Source organism: Taeniopygia guttata, chromosome 2 (genome assembly GCF_048771995.1).
Source record: "Taeniopygia guttata chromosome 2, bTaeGut7.mat, whole genome shotgun sequence".
NCBI lineage: Eukaryota > Metazoa > Chordata > Aves > Passeriformes > Estrildidae > Taeniopygia > Taeniopygia guttata.
Genome location: NC_133026.1, coordinates 23,790,913 through 23,817,453, shown reverse-complemented (window position 1 = coordinate 23,817,453; position 26,541 = coordinate 23,790,913). Strand labels below are relative to the sequence as shown.

Here is a 26,541-nt window from a genome sequence, read left to right as displayed (position 1 = left end):
CCTTCAATTGGAAAAATTATTTGAAAACATTTAAATGGCCCAGTTCTCTTACAAAATATGGTAGAAGAGTTTGAAAATTTATTGGAATTAAATACCTGGTTTTGCATTATGTAAATGCACTCAGAAAGGAAATACTATAAAAGAAGTTCTGCAATTTTAAGCAGCTGATCTAACTGTACTTACTTATTGAATATATTGTGCTCAAAATATTTTAATTGTTTGGGCATGCATTCTGGAAACTGATATCATGGCCAGGCTAATAAATAAAAACAATTGCAAATTCATTGTCTGCATACTGGATTAAAATGTACATCGTTTTCTTAGCACTGCGATAGCAGCACAAATGTTTTAAACCAAATATTTTTAGGTTTTTTCTGGCTATTACAAGCAACTATCCTGAGAGAACTGTGCTGGAACTGCAAATACTGTGTTGTGTCTATTACCTCTGAGTAGTGGCATGTGTGATCCATGAGTTGCTCAATGCAAACCAGCAGCCATTCAGTGAGTCAAGATTTAGACAGACTTTGTACACATGAGCTGCACAGGCACTGTGCTCTGCTGTGGTACTCTGGCATCAGCTGACAGCAGAGATCACAGGCCACATGAACTTAGGCTGAGTGTCATTTTCAACTCAAATGGTAGCTCCAGAGAGTGCAATAAGGATCTCAGCAGCCCAGGGCTTCCCTGTTGCCATGAAGTGGTGCTAAATGTGAAGAACAGTTTGGTAAGGAAGGACCCAGTAGGCATAGGTAGAGCTCCATGTCTTTTCTGGTCATAGAACCAGGATTCAGGACTAGCAGTGCTACTCCAGCCCAGGTTTGTCTTAACAATCGTAGAATCACTTCCTCTGAGAAATAGTTAGAGCCAAAACTGGTTTCCACTGCTTGGTGCTAGGGTTGAAAGAGAATTTTCTCCATAAGCGAGAGATATTTAAATAGCACAGAATAATTTCAAACAAAATATTTATCATATTTTTCCGTGCTACTGCTTGCTGATTATGACAGCTTTGTTTTGTGTTCCTTTGTGTCAAGTCTGTAATTTCCATATTTGTACAATGAAGAGATGCATTTTTTGCAGCACAGTTGCTTTTGCAAAGATTGATAATGTAATTAGATAAGACTTCACTGCAGAATAAAGCAACACGGTGCAAGAAAAGCATCAAAGGGAAATAGAATCTTATCAGAACGGTGATGGTAATGAAAATATCTGTACTATAATGGAAATAAGGAGGACTGATCTAAAATTTTTTAAGACTTTTAAGAATGGTGTATAGAAAGACATGGGGAAAAGGCAGTTAAAATAATTGGTATGTGCTTAAAATCCTTTCGTGTTCACCTTTACCCTTTTTACAGAGTTCATCTCTACCAGGACACCTTACTCTATTCTATTTATTTTCACAAAACAAAGTTAAAAATAGAATCTTCAAGAGTAAAGCTTACTGTAAATCAATCTGAAAATAGCTATGTTGTAGGCTTGGAAAAATCCCTTGTAGCTGGTAGGGTGATCAAGATGCTCCTCTAGCTCACCTTTCAGATGTAATGCTTTAGTAAAACTTTAATATATACAGTAGGAAAATCTAGCAAAAGTTGGTCCAGCAATTATATAGCTTAGTGCTGCTTTAGTTGGGAAAAATGAAATATATGTAGATAAAGAACAGACTTTGCCAGGAATAAATGACATATTATATTCAGGAAATTCCTCTGTGTAAAACCCTGCTGCAAGATATCTGTAAAAATTCTTCTTGTGATTATAATGCTACATTCAATTGTATCTTGTATTCATTTTACATCTCTCCTGCTGGTAATCAGATGAATAATTTCCCCCGTATCTTAATCATCATCAAACTGTGAATTTGCACTCTGGGAAGGTGATATGCAAGACAGACTACTGTAGTTCTTGGCATGCTTGTTTTCTATCATATTTATATTTATATTTAACAGTTTTAATAACATTAAACCTTAAGCAAATTGAACAAAAATGCAAAGCTGTATATTTTGCTTCCCATCTCATAACTTTTCTTTTATAAATACAACTTCTTCAGTATTTTCATGGCTTAATAACTATTCCATTTTTAAATAGCTGAAATTATATTGAATATGACCTATTAAAGTATTATCTAGTCTGGGTTGTTACTTCAAAGGTAAGTGTGAGAGATCTTGCCATTCAAAGTTGATTATAACCATGTAAGAATTAAAGTTCTTGATTCTCTCTTTCCTGTTACTTTGCAGAGTATGTGTCCCAGCTGATTGACTTAGGTTCAACAGAATGATCCACCTAGCTGGAAGTCTGAATCTATTCCTCATTCTTTTATTCTTTTTTGTATACAAATCAGTGGGGGTAAAACACAGTAATTATGACTACTTGCACAATTATGCCATGTTCAAGTTTTAATATTATTTTATATCCATTGAGGTATAAATGACGCTGTAAACTGCTCTCTGTAGTACAGCAGTCCTGTCATGCTGCTTTTTTTTTTCCCTACTTTTGCAGTCCAGTGGTCCATGCTGTTGTCTCTTGGTTTGCACTTGAGTGCTTGGTGGAGCCCCTCAAGGCTGCCTGAGTGTTGGGGGGAGAGGCTGGGGCACACGTCACTCTCCATCCCTGCGTGTGCTGACATAAAGACCAACACTTCCTTGACCTTACTCAGAGATCCCAGAAATGTATAAATGGCTTGGGGCTTAAAATTTCCTTGTACTTAGAAGGTATTTTCATGTGTCTTGAAGTTCCCTGTCTGACCAGGTAGAGCATTCAGAACATAGCAGTAGCAGATCATTAATATCTAGCAAGACAATTTGAACATGTATTTGTTTTGCTTTTTTCTGTTTTTAAACTGAAATTATGGGCAAACATACAGAGGGAAAAATTTTCAAAGACAGTAGCTAATTTTATTTATCTTTCTAATTATTGGTGATGCTGATGTTGGCTTCTGGTTTTATTACGGTATTGTTAATAAGTTGAAAGGATGATCTTCTCAAAATCATTAAGATGTTCCATCCTGTCAAGTGAAACATTGCTATTTTGGGGGATGTTTGTCTCTAGTGAATTCTGCTTCCTTCCTTCTTTTTTCTGCCAAGCTAATGTTAAACTTCTAGTCTGTGAGGTCATTCTTGCACATCAGCAGTGTGCTGTATTGTGTGATACAATTTATTTTTGTGTAGCATCACTCAATATGACATCTGGCAAGCCCCTAGAGACAAAGAAATGGTGATCTTTCCATTGCTAGTTAGAAAGATTGTCTTGCACACAGAAAGAGTAAAATAAGATGCAGGGATGGAGTGAAGCAGAAGAAACTGAACTTGAAACTTGCCAAGTATTTGTGTGGCAGATGAATCTCAGCTGAGGTAGAAATGGTGGATGAGTAATGGGAAGGAAAAACTGAATGAGCTTCAGAGTCAGTTTTAGTCTCACACAAACAGGATCATCTTCAAGGCAGATGTGATGACGGGAAATGCCTTGGCAAGGGAAAGGAATTTCCAGGCTGGAGAGCAGTTTTGGTCAGAAGGCAAGGGAGATCATCCCTGTACTGACTGGCCACTGCGAGGGACACTGCAAAGGTCTTGGGGACGAAGGGACTGGAAATATTGGCTTCTCTGATGGCTGGAGGGCAAAGGGAAATTTTGCGGTTGCCACTGAACAGGGCACATAGGACTTGGAGAAATTTGTTGTCAGAAGACATTGGGCAGAGAGTGGACATGAATGCTGGCCTGTCATCATCTGCTTGCAGCCTTATGAATGAATATGTACAGGGAAGACAAGGATATTCTTGCCAATCATATTAATTGTTTGTTAGTTACGCATGCAATAATTTAGTTTTAATACATCTTAGTTATGCATGCAAAGATTCAGTTTTAATACATGATCTGGCAGAAACAGGACAAGATAAAAGCATGTCAGGAAGGAAGGATTGAGTATGGAATGGACTTCTGAGCCTTAGGAAATTCAGTTTCTGGAGTGAGTACAAGACCATTTAAGAAAAGTATTTTATCTCATTCTAAATCTTAAGTTTTTTTCAAAAAAACATGTTTTCAGTGTTTGTATGAGTAAATGTTAGTCATTTAAGATTATGTCCAGTGCTCCCTTCCTTCTTTAAATCTGTGGATGGTTATGTCTGTGCTGTTCTTGAAGAGATTTAGCCTTGCTGGGTTCTGCATGGAAGAGAAAACCAACTTCTTCTACCACAACCGTTGCTGATGGCAGTCTCTGACTTCCAGGGACTGGAGAGGGTCCAGGATTCAAAACTGAGCCTTGAGAAGGTTTAGATGCCAGGAGAGAGGATAGTCCACACTTTCAGTCAAGGGCTGGGGTAGATTCATTGGGACTTTCCAGTTTGCTTTATGGTACTCACTTCTAGCTGAAGTGTGAAACAGAGCGGGGAGAAGAAAAGTTGCTTGCTATCCCAGGATTTAAAAGAGAGCAGGCTGGACCGGGAGTCTGTGACTTAGCAAAGCACTGACTAAGTCACTCAGGTGTGCTTGGTGGGATTTAAGATATTGTTTGAAGCTTAGCACAGGTCTAAGTGCATTATCAAATGGAAATAGCTATGATACTAAGAATGTACTGGATTTTTAAAACATCTTTCTGGATAGAGTTCAGGGACAATATACATCAGAATATGAATCACAGATACCGATTCTTATTAACAGATTAGATTAAAGCCTTATTTCTAGAGAATATTTCTATTAGAAGGTAAAATGAATCATGCAGAATAAGTAATATAACTATCCTGACAGAGTAGTAGCATGAATTTGACATAAGAGTGATTATTTGTCATTGTAATAATTCTTAGGTGATGTAATTTAGTTCTGAAGTTTTAATATTATTCTATGAAGTTTTCTAACAGCAAATAAAATAATGCTTGAAGTTAATTCCAAACTTATATATATATAGAGGGTTTAATTTGCTTGGTATGAAATCTAGTTATTTTCTATTACTAAACAAGTTAATTCTTAATGATCTAACAAATTATCAGAAGGTAAGTGTTCCCATACATATATGAATAAGCTTTTCTTTTAAAAGAGAGAAGATTTCTCCACTTATGCCTGTTCTTCATATCTTCTTATATTCTGAAAAATACTTCTGATTATGCAGGCATGATTATTTAACAGGTATATCTTTAAAGAATTTGGAATTAATAAATAAACCTCTTCAGAATTTACCAAGTAGTGTTTTTTCCCATCATGTCATTTGACATTTGCCATTTGGGAAACTGCTGTGTGGGAAACTTTTGATGAGATGATCATCAAAGAATTGAAACGTGACTGTTGATATCCAAGCTCTTTTCAAAATACCGCATTGCATCCAAATTATTGTATTGATTTTTATATTTCTTTATTTGCCCTTTAACTTTGAAAATTAGATCCCATCCTTAGAAAAAAAAAAAAAGTAAGTAGTCTGCTGAATAATCTCTTTAAAATCAGACCTTAAGTTTCTAACAACACAGTTGTGTTTTCTTAGGCAGAATAAAAAATGTTTATATGAGTAGTAAGAAGCTCTTTCATGTGATGCTTTAGACGTCTTTTTAGGGTTTCAGAAGAAGATGGGTTTCTATTCTCTGAAGTACCTCACATAATTTTTAGGATGAGGTGAATGTTTCTCACACCTAAATACAGGGTGTACCAATTTGCTGGTATTGGTAGAGTTGCCCTTGGGTGGGTTTCCCATAGCATACCTGGCAAACAACCTATGAGCTTAGCAGAAAGTTCTGTACTGTTTTAAAAGGGTTCATACCAACACCAACTCCTTATTGCTCTGAATTATCATTAACAGGTGACTGATCTTCTCTTAATAAAAGAAAATAAAAATCTAACTCAGACATGAATTCGTCTTTACAGGAATTTTCCGTATTTAATGATTGAAAACTCAGTTCTAGGGTAGATGAATCATACTGAGTTTAAATGAAACCTATTGAGTTTAGACTTTTGGAACATTAGTCAGTGCAGAATGTTACATATTTTGATAGAAACAGAGAAATGAAGTGAGAAATAGAATGGAAAAGCCTGTGAGATTTTTTTTTTCTCTCTTTTATTTGAAACTTTAGCTAGTCTTTTAATATCTATTTGAAGTGTGGTCAGTGTGATAAATTGCTGTTTTAACAATGCCAGAGAACTCCCTTTTCCCTGAAATCAATTAATTATAAACTGAAATTTTCAGTACTTTGTTCACTGTTTCTTAAGTTAGCATATTTCTGGGAGCTTTCTGTGATCGTAATTCCTAGCTGCACTAGTGCTTTTGTTTCTCTTCATCTGTGGAGCCAGGCCTCTACTGTAAGGATAGAATTCTATCACTTTTTTTTTTCCACATTTGATGTGGTATTTTGCATACAGCTGCAGAGTAGACAGTTACCTTTGAAAAGAACATTTGGCTGGTTTAATTTGATTAGAGCAAACCACCTCAATCATTACTGAACTAAGACCGTTTTCACTTTAACTTGGCTGTAGGAGTTGGGAATATACTGACTGTACTTAGATATTTGGGGGAGGACTCGTTTGGGTACACAGCTACTGCTGAAGTGAAACAGCCTTAGAGGACCTTGCATACTCTGCTCTTTCCCAATAAAAAGAGAGGGCTGTGAAGCCATTGAATGTCACATTTAACTTTCCCTCATTGTGACGAGGAATTGAATTCCTTTTCTACAAAAAATGTTGGAGATATTTAATGCACAGAAAAACAGAATCATACATTTTTTAAAAACACCGTGATACTAAAAACATACATAGGACATGAAAGTCTTACATTTACAACATATTTAAATCAGGCCTAACAACAGTATTTTGAATAAAGTTGTAATAAAATCCATCATTGAAATATGGTGGGATTCTCATGCATACATTATATCCAGGTTAAAACTGAATCCCTTCTGGTAAGTCTCAGTAAAATTCCCACTTTTTTTTCATGGAATTTTGATTTTATATCCCTTCCCTTACATAAATATATTGGGGTGGTTTTTTGTGTTGCATATTAAAGATAAAAGTAGATACTTAAGATTCACAGTACTATGTATTCTGTATGATTTTTCCTTTTCAATTTCCCTCACTGATGGTTACATAATTTACCTAGAAAATCTCTCGTGGCTGTCTAGAATATAAATATGTCTCAAAATAAAAGATCGCTCTTCAATAAATTGTAGTCAGCTGATGTTCTCTAGAAAATACATTTCTGATCTTTAAGTGCCCTGACTTTGTGATAGTCTATCACCATACAATATTTTAACTAGAGGATTACAGCTGAAGGAAGAGTTTCTGCTTTTTATTGCATTATGTTCTGAAAAGCGATATGCATCTGTGTCATCAGCCTCACACTTGCTGCTTATGGCAGAACTGCATACACATCTTCTAGCTAATCCAAGAATCAAGTTGCAGATTTAGGGCTTGAGTTTCCACTGGGGAATTGAAAGAGCCACACTGATTCAAACAGCTTTGGTTTTTCAAATCATGAAGTCCTAATGTTAAGAGCCTGCATGTTTGAGACTTCACCATTTAGAGTTTAGATGCTCCAGCTATTGAGCTCACCAAACTGGGATATAACAATTCATTAGGTTTTTCACTGAAGTAGATTTAGCATTTCTGCTGACCCATTTCACTCCTAATTACTCTCCCTTTTTGCGCCACAAATATTCCCCTCTAACTCAGTATGTATCCTCTGAAATACTCGATGTCTGCTTCTGTGTTGTCACCTAGGCATCTTGTACAACATTATCTCTCAAAGTCCAGGTTGCATCACAGATACAGCGATTTCAGTGCAGTGTACATCTCCTTTCTTCGAGGGCAAATGATTCTAGTGGAAATGCTTCTAGAGCTACAGTTAGAGACTTTGCTGTAAAGTATTGAAGTTTATGTCTAATGTTACTCACTAACACAGCTTATTACTGGTTTCCAGGTTCTTTCAGGACAGTTTAAGTCAATGACCTGTATTCCTTCCCTGTGCTAGGAAGTAGATTATAAAGTGAATCTCATTTTGCCGACTTCACCTATCAGCATACTTTGTATTTGTGAACTTTATGACATAGAGATTAGGCAACATCTGCACTTTAATTAGTGTGTTGTTTATCCTTAGATAACCTTCTAGATTGTTAATGGAGATAGGCTACCCACTGATCTTTGTGGTTTCCTCGCAGACATCTTTAATCAATTTGTTGCCTCACTGTTTATCTCTGCTTTTTATAAAATGCTGAGCAACAGGTTTTGATCAAAGCAGAAATACCCATATCCAGACAGGTTGGAATCAATGACTGTAGTCTGAAAATTAGAATGATATATCTCATTAAACTTCAGGCAGAGCCCAGACAAGTTAATACTTCTGCAGAACTGAGCACCTATATCTCCTCATTGCATAGAATCCCATTCATCCTACTGCCTTTATGTTTGTGGCATAGTTTAAAAAAAAAAAAAAAAGAAGCATTACCTGGCATTTCTCAATTCTCTGTTGCTTATTATTCATATTGTCTCTATTCTTAAAAACTCAAGAAGGTTTTATTAGTTTTAAATTTTATTTGGTCGGATTAAAACATTGTTTAGAGATATCAGTTATTTCAGAAGCAAATACTTGTACAGAAGTGAAAAAATACAGCAGTGAGACTGGAACTGAGGATCATGGCAGTACAAGAACAAGAACAGTTAGAATTTACCCAGAAGAGACAGGTAATCCATATGACTAAGAATGAAAGGTGTTTGTGGATATAGATAAATGGCAGATAGGTGAATGACACTGATGAGGGAGTTTTCTTAGAAGACATTTGTAGTATATTGGAATATCCCAAATCAAAAGTCTAGTAAGAAAATACAGTTCAAAGACTGCTTGGTTTCCAGTAGCCCAGAGTTAAGAGTGAGCAAGACTATTCTGCAGAAGTAAAGCTTAAGTCGTGAAAAGCAGATAATCTTCTGCTGTCCTGTACATCAGAGGATATTGAGCCTGTGATTCTAGAAGAAGCTGTAAGTAAACTAAGTTCATGAAAATACTCATAAAGCACAATTTCACCACTCTTCATAGTAGACAAAGTTTAAAGACAAGTAGACAAGATGTAAAGACAAAACTTACAGATACAATCAATGAAGTAGCTCTTCCTGGAGTATAAAAAAGAGAGATCACTCTCTGCATAGCCTGAAGTAACTTTCAAAAGCTGATTTAAGAAATTCTAATAGTCAAGACACACAGTCATAGTGGCCACAATAATTAAGTCTGACATTTTTTGGAAAAGGGATGGTTCCCAAACTTGACATAGTAACAATAGACTTTAGAATGGAGAGATTAAGAAACAAGAAGTAATCAAAAATTCAGCAGTCAAGAGGAATGATACGAAAAGTCTTAGATTTGAAATGGTGGGTACTTAAATAGAGAGTTACAGCAGCACAGTTTTTGTCACTTGAGTCATACACCATTCCCTGACACCCATGCTCTCTCCAGTCACTAAAATCCTGGCTGTTGTTTTGATCTATATCTTCCTGGGTGCTGGATACAGCAGGACAGTTTTAAGGGTATTGGATTCTTAAACTCTCTGGAGGAATGGGCAATGTTCAAGGAGGACAACAGACTTTCTTCACCCTTTTTATGGCTGTGCTCCAGTGTTTCATGATAGATTCCCTAAAGGTACATATAGCCATGTAACGTAACAAGATAGGGATGTGAGATAATTGTGATTAGACCCTTTATTCATCTGAATATTAAAAGTGTAGTCCATCTTAAGTCATTCAGGGTCTCCCCATAGTGAGTGCAGGGTGAGCATGTGCTTTAGGAGAATAATTCATCCACCTCACCCTCAGTGCCCACGCTGGAGTACAATGAATTGCTCTCTGGAAATGCTCATTTGACTCTAGAGGGAGCCCAGGTGGACAAGCTTGAGAAGTTGGCCCATGAGAGTCTCTTGAGGTTTAACAAGTTCAAGTACTGCTGTTGCACCTGGGTCAGGGCAACCCCCAGTATCAGCACGGGCTGGGGAATGAAGAGATTGAGGGCAGCCCTGTGAAGGACCTGGGGGTGCTGGTAGATGAAAGGCTGGACATGACCCAGCCATGGGCACTCACAGCCTAGGTCAAAGGTGTCCTGGGCTGCATCCAAAGCAGTGTGGCTATCAGGGTGAGGGAGGGGATTCTGTAGCTTTGCTCTGCTCTGGTGAGAGAGACCCCACCTGGAACCCTGCATCCAGCTTCGAGGTCCCCAGCTCAGCAAGGACATGAACCTGTTGGAGCAAGTCCAGGGCAGGGCCACTAAGATGGTTAGAAGGATGGAGCACCTCTCCTGAGAGAAGGCTGAGAGATTTGTGTTTGTTCAGCCTAGAAAAAAGCAGGCTTTGGGATGACCTACTTGTGTCCTTCCAGTACCTGAAGGGAGCCTACAAGAATGAAAGAGAGGGACTTTTTACAAGGGCTTGTAGTGACAGAACAAGAAGGAATGGCCTCAAACTCAAAAAGAGGGTAAGTTTAGGTTAGATATTGGGAAAGATTTCTTTACTGTGAGGGTAGGTGACTCACTCAGCAGGTTGCCCAGAAAACTGGTGGGTGCCCCATCTGTGGAAGTGTTCAAGGGCAGACTGGATGGAGCTAAGCAACCCGGTCTAGTGAAGGGTGCATGGTAGGGGGATTGGAAGTAGATGATCTTTAAGGTCCCTTTCATCCCAAACCAGTTTATGATTCTAAAGTAGAGTTGCCACTCAACTGTTGCTTGCTCAATCTCAATGAGATTAATGCCAATCAGTAAAGTTTGAAGGTGAAAAGTGGAAGTGCTAGTAGAGAGTTTTTACAGTAAATAACAGATGGCACAAAATCAAAAAGGAAATTATTTTGGGTGTAGGGGAACAAAAAGTTAGTATAGAAATCAGAGGGTACTTGGATTAAAAGAATTTAGATGGAAGATGAAATGAGTGTTATAGGGGAAGTTTTTTTTTTAACCTAAGTCTGTTGTATGTGGATTGTTGGTAAGAACTTGTACACTTGTTTTTATCACTTGGCAAAGTTTATGCACTTTCTGTAATAGGAGAGTGTGGGTCTCTGTACAATTTACTGGCTTCAAACAGTCTACTTCTAGTTTGTGTTTGGCATTAAAGTGCTGATAGTGGCAGGGATGGATGGGCATTGCCTGCTTACCCTGCACCCAATTTTAAGCTCCGGGAGAAGCCATTTTGGTCAAAAATTGTTAATGTTCTACAAGAAACAAAGTAACTGATGATGTGTGTTGCTCATGTGGTCTACAAGTAGTTTAAGGCACCTTTCAAAGCTTTCTCAGTTGGGTTTTATTTTTTTCTCATTACTCGTCACTCTGCCATACTGATCTCACACAGGATTTACCACTGAGTGGGTTTATTATGTCATTATTGAAAAAAATTTGATGCTGCACATAGTTTCATTGCCTCAATTTAATTTTGGGCAAATTGCACGATTGTACAGTTACAAATAATTGGAAAACTCTGGTGTCTAACTTACATTCCAGTCTGAATTATCCAAGACCTCAGTTTTTCTAAAGCAGGGGTGCTATACCTTTATCTCTTGGATGATTTTGGGGGAACTTCTGTTTTTCCATAAACTCAAAACATGTCAGCCCACATTGCTCAGTAAGAGCTTTCAAAATGAAAATCAGTCAGTCAATACTGCTAAAAGTTTCTGCTCCATGATTTTTTATGTGAATTGTCTGTTTTATAATTTGACATAACAGGCTTGAAAACAGTTTTGTTTATTATGGATCTACTAATTTTACTACTATTTTAGTAGTAAAATAAATAATCTACTGATCTGTTTGGATATGCATATTACACATGTGGAAAAGGAAAACCATGAAAATGTCAAGATTTGACTCCATTTAACTTGAGAATTACTATTTTGTAACATGTATTAGGATTGTTAGACATTTATTGCCTGTGCTTTAAAAATGTGTGAACAGTTTTCTTTTTTAAAGTGTTGAAGAAATGGAAAGGGGATACAGGCAAGTCAGGGAAAAAGCCATCCCAAAAGCTAATGGTTTTTACAAAGTTGCATGACATTGAAAATTGGAACATGGAACTGAAATGCCATCTCACTCTTAAGTATAATAAAATAGTACATTCTATTAAATGTGTTCTGGAAAGAGTAAATATAAATTATAACTCCTAATATCAGTGGCAAAGAGCCCAGGCATCTTTTGGCATCTATTGGCTTAATCTCACCTGGGCAGCAGGCAACTGAACAGGGAATGTCAATGTTTAAATGCAGCACTACAAGTTTTTTTGATAGATGTTTTTTTCCTCTTCTTGTTCACAGTGCAAATACATATTTTAAGGGCTTTAAAGAATATTTAGATTATGTGATTATATATCTCCTTTAATACTTTTTAAAAGTTTTCAGATCTTTCAAAATTCAAGGTCACTTCAGTCTTTCTTCTTTCAAGTATGAAATTGCCATCCCTTATCAGCATTAGTCACTCAATTCGAGAACTCAGTAATCCCAGAGCATATCCTTTATACAAAAATATTACAATAACATTTGTCAGCTTTTAAATGAAGGCTTTTTTGGAAAAGTATGTGGAGTTCTTGAAGTAAAACTAAAATTTTCTGAATGAACATGGATTATCATGGCATTTCTAATATATTGATCACTATTGTTTTCACAAGCCTGAAGAATTGTTCTTTTGCTTTGAAAGATCGAAATCCATGTCACTTCTCTGCCTTTTGTGGTGAAATTGTGTGAACTGTACTGCATTTAGATCCATAGTCATACACCGTAAGTGCTTGCATACAGAGGTATCCAAAGAAATGAAGACTACTGTGTCTACCTGGATTTTGCAGAAAATAAATCTTTACTTTGTATGTTTCTTCCAGTGGACTTGAGACAGCCATTTGTCAGTCAAATATTTTCATAATCGACACACAGATTCTTATATTAAAACATCTAGATGCCAGTTGTGATGTTTGAAAATCAATATGCCTGCATGAAAAGTAGGTAGGAAATCACTGGATAGTTTGTTTTTCTTCACAGAAAGTCACTTCAATTCTGTGATAACTCAGAAAGCCACTGAATGGACCTTTATAAAACATGTGAACTAAGTCACTTCTAAGTGGAGACAGATGGGGTCTCTTTAATATCCTGTGTAAAATGGTAGAGGTCAGCTTCCTGGAGTAACTTAGGAGTTTTATTTCACGAATATCCTACTGCTTCAGGTACCTGGGGTGATGGAAAGGCTCTCAAACTAAAGTACACCATAAGGAAAAGCTCCAGGGCTGGAGCTTTCCTAGCTCTTCATTTACTGTGGAAGAGTGGGAAGCATCTTGTGGCCTGCAGTATCTACATTCTCGATGTAAATGTGTTTTGTGTGAGTGCTTATTAATTCAGGCAACTAGTCTCAGTTTATTTCTTCCGATCTTGCAGTTTTTTCTTCCAATCTTACATAGTGATTTAGGCTTTAGGATATTAATCAAAAATCATTGAGCAGTCATTGAGAATCTGTGAGACTGTTGAAAACAAGTGATCCCCAAATGTACTGATTAGTCTGAATACATAGATTATTATGCAATTTGGAACATTTGTTCCTAAATCACTTAACTTACCTTGACAGTTTTATGATTTTTTTTTTCTCCATGTGATTAATGGAGACACATCTTTACTGTCTATGGTCGTACATTCCCTTAATGTGTTCCCTGTACCTATTCAATTTAATTAGTCCCTGAGTTTAGAATCTTATTTTATTTCCTGTCTCCTTCTATTCCATCATGTGTTGGACATGTCAGTGAAAAAAAACTATCTTCGTAGGGTAGTATCACTGGTACCTGTTCACTCACACAAAAGTTCAGAAGTTACATGATACAGCAATGGATAAAATTGATAGTTTAGTGACACCATAATTAAATACATGTGGTGCAGTGAGCCTGAAGATTCACATAAAAAATGTACTTTTCTAATGATGTCCAATATGATTATATATTTTTCATATTTGCAACAATTTGTCTTTTCCTTGAATACTATTTTAAGATTAAGACAAGCAGTAAAGTAGAACTAAGAGGAGTAAATGTTTCTGTTAGATGGGAAAAAGGTGTAGATTTGGGGAAAAAAGGTAGTGTGTCACTGGAATAGGCAGGCTGACCACAGAAAAGGCTTTTGTAGCCTGTGGTGGTGCTGTGGGGCTTGTATGGTGTGTGCCATTGCCTGTTTAGTCAACTCTACAAAGGTTTAAGACCGTCAGCTGTGGTATTTTCGTGATGTTTCTCCAACAGAGGTAAATAGGGTGAGTGTGGAGTTTAGGGATGGAATATAGAAAATAATGAGGAGCATCTCCTTCAGCCCTCATTGTCTCTTGACTCATTCTTGAAATTAAAATAATTACATTAATAAAACAATTCATATATGGCTTAGAAAGGGTTAGAACAATTTCTGTCTCAGCCAATATTTTATTCTCTGAAGAGAGAAAGGTGATTCCTGGTGTAGGGAATAGTGTGAAAGCAGGACAGACCTGAAGCAATAATTCCTGGCAAATTAAGGCTCTCACTGACTTCTCTATGGTCTGAAGTAATCCATGTCCACTGCTCTGTAAGTCCTTGCAGCATTTGCAAGCAGATGGGAGCCAGCCCTGCCTCCTTCCCAGGCAGATGCCTCCTGACTGCGCTGATGCCATGAGCTGGCTAGTGACCACAAAGCCATGCTAGCCATGGCAGCCCTCGGAGCCTCGGCTGGGCTCAGGGCTCTGCCAGCTCAGCGGGACTCACGCTGTCTGCCTGAGCATCATGGAGCACACCCTGCTTTGCTGGCACCACCTGGGTACATGGGCCTTGTTTTCATTTGCCTTCATGTAAAAATGTTTGAGCGCTCCAGGAACCAGACCTTGTTTTGCCAGATTTATTACGGTTTGCTATTTCTTTCAGAAATGTGGAAGATGATGTATGCAAAACAATCAAAAAGCAGTTTTGCCATGTGTTTACATCCAATGTAAACTGTAATTTACAAAATGCTAAATTTATTTCAAAACTAGCCATATATTAAAATGCAAACCTTCATCTCATGCTGCTGAAAGACACCCCAAAAGAAATAGTTAGCTTTGCCCTTTAGTAATAAAACAGTCGAATAAAATTTATTGCCAGCTCAAAACGCTACTAACACTTCATTTTCATTGCCAAACTCTTCAAATAATCTTTAATTTGTTTTCTTTTACATATGTGTGCAAGAGTTTAAAGGAAATATTTAAGGAGCTGTATAGCCTGTAGAATACTTCATTCCATGTGCATTAGTCTTTAAATGGTTGGTTCCCTGTGCCATGTAAACTGGCTAGAAAGGGAGGAAGTGTGTATGAGACATCTTACCTTAGGAACTGGAGGATGACAGCACCTGAGAATCTTACAAAAATAGATAATTTTGGTTTAATTTACATGTGCTATGAATTCATTAAAAAAACAGAAGACAGCTTGATAGAAGAAATGACACGACAGGCAAGGACCTTGCGTGGCCACATATGAATGGCCACAAATGGGAAAAAGATCACTATGATGTCCAACTTTTAAAACACTTGCAAGATATAGTTCTGATTAAACATGTAAGGAATTTGCATGCTAATGGAAAAAAGGCTCCTTTTTATGTATCGAGTGTTCAAGAGCAATTGCCCCCAGCTAAATTTATTAAGCCAGAAGAATCTTGTAAATTTCTATTGAAGATTTATTAGTCCCATTTGTTTCTGTTCTTCAGAACATGAATATTAAACTCAATCCTGCAAGTTTGTCACAGGTGAAACTCCCTTTCACATTAAAGGGAATTCTGGACCTCTGCCAAAGCTGGTTAAATAAATGTACCAAATTCATGAGTCCTAATTAAAGGCTCTTGTCTTGAACTTTTTAGGATTGATCCTGGTCTTTGAAGGTTGAGTAAATAGGGCAGAGGTGGTTTTAGTGCCTTTTTTTTTTTTTTCCTTGTCTCCCATTTTGTTTTAACTTCTACATGGAAGAAATAATTTAAAATAACTTCAGAAATTAACAGAAGAGACTCTGCATTCCCACCAAGTAAAATGGACCAGTTAAAATCTTTCTAGGAAAGAATAATATATTCTAAATTCAGTTAAATTAAAGCATCTTGTCTACGTCATTTAGGCATCTTCCATAGCAAGCAGGGAGAGATGGTGCCATCCCAAGAGCGATTCAGTCAACTTGCTTCTTTCCCTGAATAAACGAAGACCTACATGACCCGTTCAAACTAACCCCAGTCACAGAGTAGCTCCATTGCAGGAGTTGCATCTCTTCTGTGGAAGCTGAGAGGAGAGCTCATTGCTTTACAAGCTGTGCAGGGCTGTGGTGTCAATGGATGGCGTTTGACCTGACTGATGATGGCTAGCCAAAGACTGCTGTGTTCAATGAAGTTGAAGCAAGCCTTAAATCTGCCTTCTGCTGAATCTAAGTACTTTGTAGTCCCATAGTTTTGATACTTTTGTTCCAGAATAAATACCCTCTCACATTTTGCTTTTTCTCATAAAATAATCTATTATTCTGCCACTCAGTTTTTCTGTTACATCTGCAACTTAAAAAGAAGAGGGCAATGCTCGTGTGTGTAGATCTGGCTTCTTCACAAAACCTGGCCAGATCCTGGTTGTTTTTCTTGCCCATGTGAGCAATTGCCTTTGTATTTTGATTTTTGGAAATCAACTGAGTGCTGTGTACTTTTGGGCAGATGGGATGTTATTCGTAGGTTGTGAAGTAGTGGTGACAGGACACAGTACAGTGCCACTGGAAGGTTGCTTGAGCTCACTGTGCTGCCTTCCAGGTTTTCCTGAGGTGAATCAGGAATTCCCTTTGTCTGAAGTTCATAGTGCTGCTGGCCTCATGGCACATCAGGAGTATTACTGGGAATACATTTAGCATCAAAGCCTGATGGAAGTCACTCTCCTTACCATGTCTATACAAAAAGCACTGTGAACTGCATTTCTGTTTTTATGTGATACAACCTCATGCAGGACAGATTTTTAGAAAGCAACACAGAAAGTGTAAGACACCTTTTGGATTTTCACTTGACTTAATCCTGAATGTGGGAACTGCATTCACCACCTAACAGCTTGTGTTGAAAGTGGGCAGATCTGTCTGATCCATTTTCAGGAAATCTTGAGCAGTTCTAGTGAATCCATAAACAGCTTCTTTCAACAGATATAGACATTTCTAAAAATTTGTTTTCATGCAGTTTAAATATCTGATGTTAAATTGCTTCAATTTAAAAAATGTTTCAATTTTTAAGATAACAAGAACTTTTCACATCTATTGCTGTTTTCTAGTCCTTCAGGTTAAGGCTAGGAAAACAACAGTTCACAGCTTATTCATTTCAGAATTTAAGGACAAATAAATACTGTGATGAATGCCTTAGAATACATTGTGACCGTAGTTTTCAGAGATGAATGCCCGTATTCACGAATTGAGTACTTAAGGGTGACTAAAACGTTAGGAAGCAGAGATTGTGGTGCAGATAAGGATGCTTAAGTGCTAAAGGGGACCATGCCTGCTGGGCCCCAAGTTGTAAAATTCCCACTGCATGGCTAGAAATCGGATAGGGGTTGAAATGGCAGACAGGGGTTTGCATTGCTCTATCCAGGTAATGACTGGCTAAGTATAAAAAAAAGGAAAGATACCAGTTAGATAAGGCAGATGAAGCTTAAGGTGATGTGTATACTTAAAAATCACCCAGGTGTTTTGCATGCTGCAGGTTAAGTGCAGAGTAAGTTCTTTGGTAGCTCAGGGCTGGTGGATCATGCAAGGTCAAAACCTAAGATGGTTTTACTCTGCACACTGGTACTCTGGCTTCAGAAATGCATTCTTCTACTGACAGGTCTAAAAAAATTGAATACAATACTACTCAAAGCTTGTGTTGTCATGTCAGCTGACCATGCTGTCATAGCAATAAACAGATTGGTAGAAGCTTGCGCCCTGTTTCCTAATGATGTTGGTTTCCTTCTCTTACCAAGGATTTCCTTTTTATAATGTCATTTAGAGAGACAATAACTTTTTATTTAAGAAATGATACATAATAATAAACCCAAATATAAACAAATGTGCATGAGAGTGAACCATGCACTATTTTACTGTGGTTTACTCTTTTGTCTGCTAATTGCTTTCTGTTTAATACATGGATATATAGTGTGATACATTAAAAGGTCTATAGATTCCCTTAGTATTCCCTGGATACATTAGAACAACACTATTCAAATAATTTAAAAGAATTAATTTTGTTTTCTTATTAACATCTCTTTTTACTAACATATATGCGTCTTATTTACCTTGTGCACGTGTAATACTGTCAACTTTAGCCAATTTACCTTTTTGTTTTCCTTAAGGCTTTTTTTTTTCTCCTGTTTTGTGCTCTTGTGCTCTAGCAACGGAATTCATGGTATTGTTAAACTGTAGAAGTTTTCCCCTTCTAAAAATCATCTCTTGATCCTTCTTTGAGGCAAACTGTTTAGTCCCAACTCTACCTATGAAACACAGAAATGTATTTTCTTACAAAAATAAGTATTTTCTTACTGGATGCCAGTAACAGAACCACAGAAAATGTTTTGCATCTATTGCTCTGTCTCCCCTGCTCTGCACCATAGCATCACAGCTTTGGATTCCTTTCAAGCGCTGCCACTACTGGTGTATCCTGGGAAGTGGTAGCAACATCATCAGTGCCCAGGTGTATTTGCAGCCTTTACCAAGGCCCCATACCTTGCTTTTTCAGTGTCTGACAGCTAGACCCTTCAAAATTACTCACAGTCAGGCTGCTTCTTTTCAGGTTGATTGTATTCCTAAGGGCTTAGCCTATGCTGAGTGGTTAATTAGGGCTCAAACAGCACAGGAGTTTTCAGCATCCACCATCGTCCAAAATAATTGTGGCTGTAGAGTACCTGGAGGTCTTTCAGAAACAGCAGCCCCTGGATCGATGACAAGCTTCAAAACAGAGGACCCCTTCTGTCACCTTCTGCAGTAGCTGCTTTGTTATTCTTAGGTTCTCCCATGAATCTATTAGAAGCAAAAGTTTGTACTCAAATTTGCATGAGAATTATATACAATTTTTAAAAAGCTGAAACAAATACCTCAGGAACTGCTGTGATATTGCAAGCATTTAAAAATTACATGAGATTGTACAGTGGGAAACAGGACATTTTAATTTTTGCAATGATTTTTTTTTTTTCTGGAGGGAAGGGTTATTATTTCCTTGGTTATTTTTGATATTTGGCATCACGATTAAATCTCATGTTTAGATAGAATCTATTATTAAGCCACTGAAGAATGAATGATAATTTATACTGTTGTAAAGTATAAATTTTAAAGATGAGTTGTTTTTACTTAAATCTAGAAGAGGTCTTAGATTCATATCCTGTAGGTCTGGCACAAGAATTAATTCAAAATGTAAACTGAAATGTGGAGTCTGTAACAAGACGTCTGTGGGCTACAGTAAAGACTGGATTTTATTGTATCTAATCTTGCACCATGTACAGCTGGAAGTTCAGAATAACATCTGGGCTCCTTTCATTTGAATTAAACAAAATCAATATTCAGGCATAAGTTTTACTTACATGTTGGGCAAATTAGGGATTCTAAAAGGAATACAGCTGTTCCCTAAGGAAGGTATTATAAAGAAAGTCTAAAAACCTTAACAACAGATGCAAGCACACTGCCAATGAATGGGAGCATCTTTAACTTGTACTCTGAACTGGGGGCTTACTGGAAGCTCACAGCACTGTATAGCAGCAGTGTACATGACTTGGAAAGGCAGTGTACATTTGCTTGTTGAAGGATCACATGAGAGCACTATGAATAGGTCAGACAGCTATTGCTGATCCTAAACAATCTGTCAACGACTGTCCTCATAAACAGGCCATGTTATTTTTCAGATTCAGGGGTGACTCGGCGTGTCCCTGGCCTGCCCTGGGACAGAGCGTTTGGTACAGCAGCACACAGACGTGTGTTCGGGCACCACCCAGCTGGTATTTTCCCTCAGTATTGTCAAGGGATCCGCGCGTGGCCAGTTTGGATAAAATCAGTTGCAGTGAGATTGTTCATGGAACTGGTGAGGAATTAAGCATTTTAACGCTAGTGAACTGTAGGATATGTTCTGAAGAGGAGTTCTGCATGGCAAGATATAGTTTGAATTACAGAGTCTTACAAGACCCTTTTCTGGTCCTTGTCTGTTAATCTCCTTCTATAAAGGTGAAAGAGAAATGACGATGTGAAGGCTAAAATAGACAGCATGCTGCTATAAACAAAGAAAGGTACAGAGAACATATTGTCAGGCCTGTTTTTCCTTGAAGCAAAACTCTTTTAACAACTGCATCTTTTAGTGGCTTGGGTGGCACACTGAGAAAACATATGTAGCCTTTTCATCTTTTGGGCACAAATCTTGGTTTCTGTTGGAAATGAAAACTGGTTTTGGTGGTTTCATCAGAGCAGACATTTGTCTGCATCACAAAACTATTCAGTCCGGCACCAGAGCTCGTCACAGCTTGAGTGGGGCCCAGTGCAGGAGAACAGGGGTGTTGCAGGTCAGGGCTGCAGTCAGGACTGAGCGTTGAACGCTTGCCCAGTCAGCCCACTCTATCGGACTTTAGCCAGTGCTATTTACTTCGCTTTCATGAGCATCTATTTCTCTCTGTCACTTTTCTCTGTCTCTCTTCCTCACACACACTTAAAGAACAAAAACCTCTTTTATACAGCTAAGCATTTTAAATAATTTTTCCAAGTCAGAAAGGGAGAGAGACTGGAAAAAATTACAGCACAAAGCTCAGTTTGCAGATGAACGATTGCCTTGTCATCCTAATGTCCCCCTTCCTTTCCTTAAACCTCACTGGTGAGTGGGCCGTAAGCAACAGTGTTGGCTGGGCTCTGCTGGAGTGGGTGTCCAGAACAGGACTTTCTGCTGCCTTTCTTTCATTGTACAGCGGCTTCTCCGCAGTAGCTCTTTCTGCTCTGTGCACAGCAGATAATCAGTGTGTGACTTCAGAGTTGAAAACGTCTATCTACAGAACATCTACCTGTCCTAGATAAATTAATTTATTTTATCTGATGTTAAGTTCTGCCTTTACTGCTGTTTGCCTGAAAGAAATTTCTCCTGGAGACAAAGGTGATCCTGCTACCCTTCCCTGGAAGGATCGCAAAGCAGGAGAAATGTTCACATACTCCAAGAACTCAGTATAAAGTGGAAAATAAGGATTTAGATGTAAAGTTGCTGGGAACACTGTAGACATACCCAAGATTATTTAATCAAGTTTGGCTCTGGGCATCTGACTTGTTGCTGGAGGGAGCTGTGTGTGGGCTTGCTAGCAGTGCTGCAGGCAGTGCTGTGCCCTCATGCTGTGTGCTTCCAGTACCGAGGTGGTTCTGTTGGGTGCAGTCAGTCTTCGTTACGTTGCAGTCTGCTGTGGAGTTACACCTTAAACACTGATACACACTGGGGCAGCTGCAGCTGGAGTTACAAGTACATTGTGAAGCTCTTGAAGACCCTATGTGCTGCTGAAAATGGAACTTAGGTATTGCATTATTATGTGATTCTACAGATGCTATCCCAGGAAAAATGCCATTTAAATACTTTGAATTTAGTGGCCTCTTCCTCTGCATGTGCACTTTTATCCCATCTAAAAGTGTTTTACTAAAGCTCCTTTGAGCAAGAAAACTCTACATCTGAAATACCAGCTTTCAGAGGCCTGGAGAAGTGGGTGATTGCTGATTAAAATGAGACAGTATGTCCTGAACAGAGGGAAAGAACTCTGTGATATGTTTCAGAGTGGGAAACTCTATTTCCTGTTTTGCTGTGTAGGACTTGGTTCTCCTAATGCACATGTTCCACTCCAGTTGCCCTGCTATTGTCTTCTTCATCTGAAAGATGACCTCTTTGTTCCAATACGTTGGGTATTTGAGATTCCGGGTAGAGACTGGTTTCTGTCAGCAGTCTTTTTCTTTCATCAAAATCAAGAAAGGAAAAGGTAGCTAGTATTAAAAGCAGGGATAAAACTGCTTTTATTAAGGAGTACCTAGTTTATAAAGTTGGGGTGTACAAAGGGCTTGCTGCTGAGTGACTTCTTGCTGCTGCAGAAATTTGGACTAAAAGGACGATCGACTGTCGTTCTTCAGTACTTCTAGGTATAAGAGGCAGAACTTTTCTGTGCTTATGAACTTCCAGGATTAATCTGACCCAAAGGCAGTAAAAGCAGAAGTTCAAGTCCTCCTCCCCTTATTTGTCAATAAACCTCAGTCGTGGCCTGTGACAGTCTTGGTATCCCAGTCTTGTGGTGTTTACATAAACACTGTCAATACACAAGTTCTGTGCTGTTTTTCTGTCATGCAGATAAATATCTTTCAGAGTTAGGTTGAGGCCACCAAACTCTTTTCATCTGTGTATTTGCTCAGACTTGTGAAATCTTAAAACTGTAGCATATTATTATGCCACTGTTTACGTAACCACAGTCTTCTAAAGCATTTCTCCTACACATAAATCAAAGGCTCCAATTCTCTTCCTCTGTTATGCATAAGCTAGGAAGTAATTCTTTCGAGGAAGACACTGTTCCAAAGAAAATTAAAGTAAAACCATGTTATTAGAAATCTTTAGGAGGCAATGACTGGTTTTGTTCAGTGCCGTGAGTGACCATCCATATGTGTTCGTGTTGGCTTAGTCCTACTGCAGTAAAAATAACAGTAAGCTCTTGGACACACTGGCAGCAATATCTAATTCTTGGTGTTCCTTTTGTCTGTGATACAGTTAATTTTCCAAATGTACCTACTCATCTGTTTGACAACAGCCAAGAGAAATTATATCCTACATTTTTTTCAGGTCTTACAGTCAGATCTGTCTGTCAGTATTTCCTGCAGGTGTCTTGGGCTGATGGACCTGATCTCCATTGCTGTTATCTCAGTTTGCTCAGGAAAAAATGTTTATGCTACTTGAAAGCAGGAAGCTTCGTAGCAATTCTCAGATAATCTCAAAAGCAAATCTCATAACATTTAGGGACTTTCTGGGATCAGTTACAATCTACCACTCTGTAGATGCAATAGTTTTCAAAGTAATAACTGTCTTTGCTTTAAAAGCATTAGGTATTCATATTGTAAAATGAAAGTGAACTGAGGTTGCATTTGTCAGATTTTGTGTTGTAAGAACCTATGGAGACTTTAAAGAGCATCATCTGGTTTTCTGCATGCAAAAAATGACGAAGTATTTTTGTAGGAAGGAGGGTGTTCTGCTGGATTATAGGAAGATCCACTAGGCACTAAATACATAAAATAAAGCAGAGACAGAGATTTGTAGCTGATAAGCTCCTGCTTTAGTACAATTAACTTGAAAAAATGTCTGCATTAAAACCCAGGTTCTCCATTAGAGTCTCTTCAACAGTGTTCCAGTTCAGATGGACACTCTGGGTGGTGTATGACTCCCAGCCAAACATCTTGTTAAATACTTGCAGGATTTCCCATAGCGGATCTTACTTTAATCAAATAATTCAAACGTTTCTTTTGTAAGTACAATAGAAGGGCAGGGCTTGTGTTTACAGAGTATTCAGTGTGGAAATCCTGTATTAATTGAGGTACGTTTACTTCACTTAGGACAGTGTCCACATAGTAACTCTTTAAATAAAAGGCCTTTTGCTGTTGCCTGTTCCAGAGAGGCAGTCACGTGCAATGTTAACGCGTCAGATACAGAAAATCATGAGGAAATGGCTTCACAGATGTGCAATGTAGGCAGCAGAGATGTTCCTAATTAACAAAGACAATTTTATGGGTGATATTCTCACAGTGAATGTAAGAGAGGATAATTTATAAAAAAGTAGCTTTATCCCTGTGGAAACTACTAAATAAAGAGGATATGTCTTAATCTATTTCAAGAATGATTAGCAGGAGTAATGCCAGATGTTGGTTTTTTGTAATATCATGGATTAATGTAATCTGTGATTTAAATTATTATCTTTCTAAGGTAGCAGCTGTATTTTCTATGAGTAAACATAATGTGCTTCTACCCAGCCCAGCGCAGAATCTGGAGCTTTTATGATTTACAGTAAAGCATTTAGAGTTTTACATAAAGAGTATACGATAAGGAAAGATAATATTAATACTTGGTGATAATATTACTACTCAGTAAAAGGTAACCAGAATTGTGTGTCTCTGAGTTCCTTGTTTTGCTGTGCCAGAAAATACCAGAATCAAAATAACCCACATACAGAGGAATTAACACAGAGTCAACATTTTCCTCCTCAGTGAGTTGGAAATGACATGTTACTTCTAAGTTTAATATAGTGAAATCTTTTTTCCTTTTTTTCTTTAATTATAACTGTGCTATAGTTGAAAATATGTTTTTGCCAGTGTATTAAATACCTGGCAAAAGGGGTCTTCTCGAACATTTTAGCTGAGTGTAGGTCAACACAAAGGAATCATACAGTTGGAAATATTTTCCAGTGTTTATGTTCAGATGTTGAGACCTGTCTGGCTCCTCTCTATTTGCATGTGTTGGGGTTATAGGCAGCCCGGCTACATTCCATGTTGATTTATATAAATATACTGCATATTATTAACCTCCAGCCAGTAAATACCAGTAAATTTCACTTTTCAGGAAGGTTTATGACTTTTCGCAAAACTTATTTACTGTGTATAGGACACGTACACCCCATTGAGGGAATCTTACAGAACAGTATCTGTCATTACGAGAAATGTGCCAACACATTTTCTCTTACAGTCACTGTGTTACCATAATAATTAATGTTTTTTTGTTCAGATTATGATTACAGATTAAGTACAGATTTGTCTTCAAGTAGAGGTAGGGTGACAGTCTTATTATCATATTCTGGAACTCTGATTCGTAATTTATTACTCACTGAAAAGCTTCCTTAACCTAACATGAATGTGCATGTATATCTTTTCAAAATATGGTGGCTGATAAAAAATTTTTCAGTGTGGGACCAAAGATTATTTAGAAAATGCTGTCAAGTGAGAGCACAGCCTTACTATGGTAGATGTCAAGTGAAAAATACTGCTCTCTTAAACCCGAATTACATTCTTCCCAAGTGGTTATGCCAATTCTAGTGTTTCCTTCTTTTGTGAAATACATTGAGATTTAAGGTAAGAAGTAAAATAGTGCAAGATCTCACATACATCTTGTCCTTGTCTGTTTGTCAGATGTCCTCTGGGAAAAGAGGGGACTCCCAAGGCTTTGTGTGTGACCAGTTGTCTTCAAATCCTGCATATAAAACCTTTAGTCCTTGAACAAACAACAAAAATACTACTTGATAACATTACCAAAAGTCCTGCACTTCTTAATTCTAATAAAGTAATTCTAAGGAAGAGTATGAAAGATAAAAGTAATACACCAGCATCACTGATACGATCTTGGAAAAAATGAGCCATGGTATCAACACTAGTTTGGTCTGTTATCAATGAGAGATTCTTCAGTTTAACTGTCTAGACCTTTTTATCAGTAACTTCATTCATTTTTTAAATCTACTGTCACCTAGTAAAAGTAGTGATTCATTTTTCTGCCTCACTTCAGAGACAAATCTGAAGATCTGATCTTGGAATATAAATGAATAAGCACATGAGTAAAATATGTGAGCAGGGAAGAAATGTCCCTCTAGCTGTTTAGATGGTTTCCTATTAGGATTTTGTAGAAGTGGGACTTGAACAAGGATAGTGAAAATCACTGGTATGAATATAGGTGTGAAGCACAGAAGGATGGGCAGATGTTTTTGAAAAAGGTAAAACAGTGGTTAAATTTGGCATGGTAGATGGAGAGAGGATGAGAGAAATCCTACTTAAAAAGAGAAAACAATAGAAAGCAGAGTAATCAGATAGGAATGTGGTATTATGAAGAGCTTTGTCAATTAGTTCGGTGTTGGGTAACAAGGTGAAATGATAAAGAAGTTCCAGCAAAAGAATAACCAAAAGTGTTGAAAGAAGTAGTGACATCTTGCCCACAGAGCTTTTTTCCAAACAGTGGGCTGATTCTGGAGGTATTCCTTGCATCCAGGAATTTACAAGAGGAATCAGCAAAAAACTTCTGTTTCTGCTGAAGGAGATCTAATTATAAAGCTGTGTAATGGTATATGTGGGAATTATGTGGAAAGAAAATGAAAGTGCATGCAAACACTCATGTATTTTTGAAAACTCTTTCCGGCTTTTTTTTTTTTTTTTTTTTTTTAATGTCTATAAGTACCGGAGCCTGGAATGTGTATAAATGTCACTTTATTTTCTGTAGCAACTCAGGTTGTTATGTCAAAAAAATGAATTATTTTCATGTAATTATTTTACATGAGTTCTTATTAATTAATCCTTTTTCAGAATTCACAAGTGAAAGACTGAGATGGTAATTTTGATATATCAGCTGTTATCTGATGAATCAAGAGCTCAAAGATTTGTCTACCTTTGGAAGGCTCTTTTCCATTCTGTATACTGTAAGAAATTTAAATAGACATGCTTGAGATACAAGGTACGTCTGTACTGGTTCCTATATACTTACCTCTTCTGTTCTTTTCCTCTTCTCAGATTGTTTGATGTGTGCACCATGTCACGAACAGACAGAGAGACCAAGTTAATGTTAGTGTTTGAACATGTGGATCAAGACTTGACTACTTACTTGGATAAAGTTCCAGAGCCTGGAGTGCCTACTGAAACTATAAAGG

At 37.6% G+C, this 26,541-nt stretch overlaps 1 protein-coding gene across 3 annotated transcripts in view; it reads left to right on the top strand.

Moving 5' to 3' along the window:
• The window catches only part of CDK6 (cyclin dependent kinase 6), a 140,622-nt gene that overhangs the window by 5,671 nt on the left and 108,410 nt on the right, over positions 1–26,541 (top strand). For all 3 annotated transcript variants that reach the window (XM_030266961.4, XM_030266962.4, XM_030266963.4), the window contains exon 3: positions 26,405–26,540. In XM_030266961.4, coding sequence (XP_030122821.4) covers positions 26,405–26,540 — 136 coding nt within the window. The remainder of the gene's footprint in view (positions 1–26,404; position 26,541) is intronic.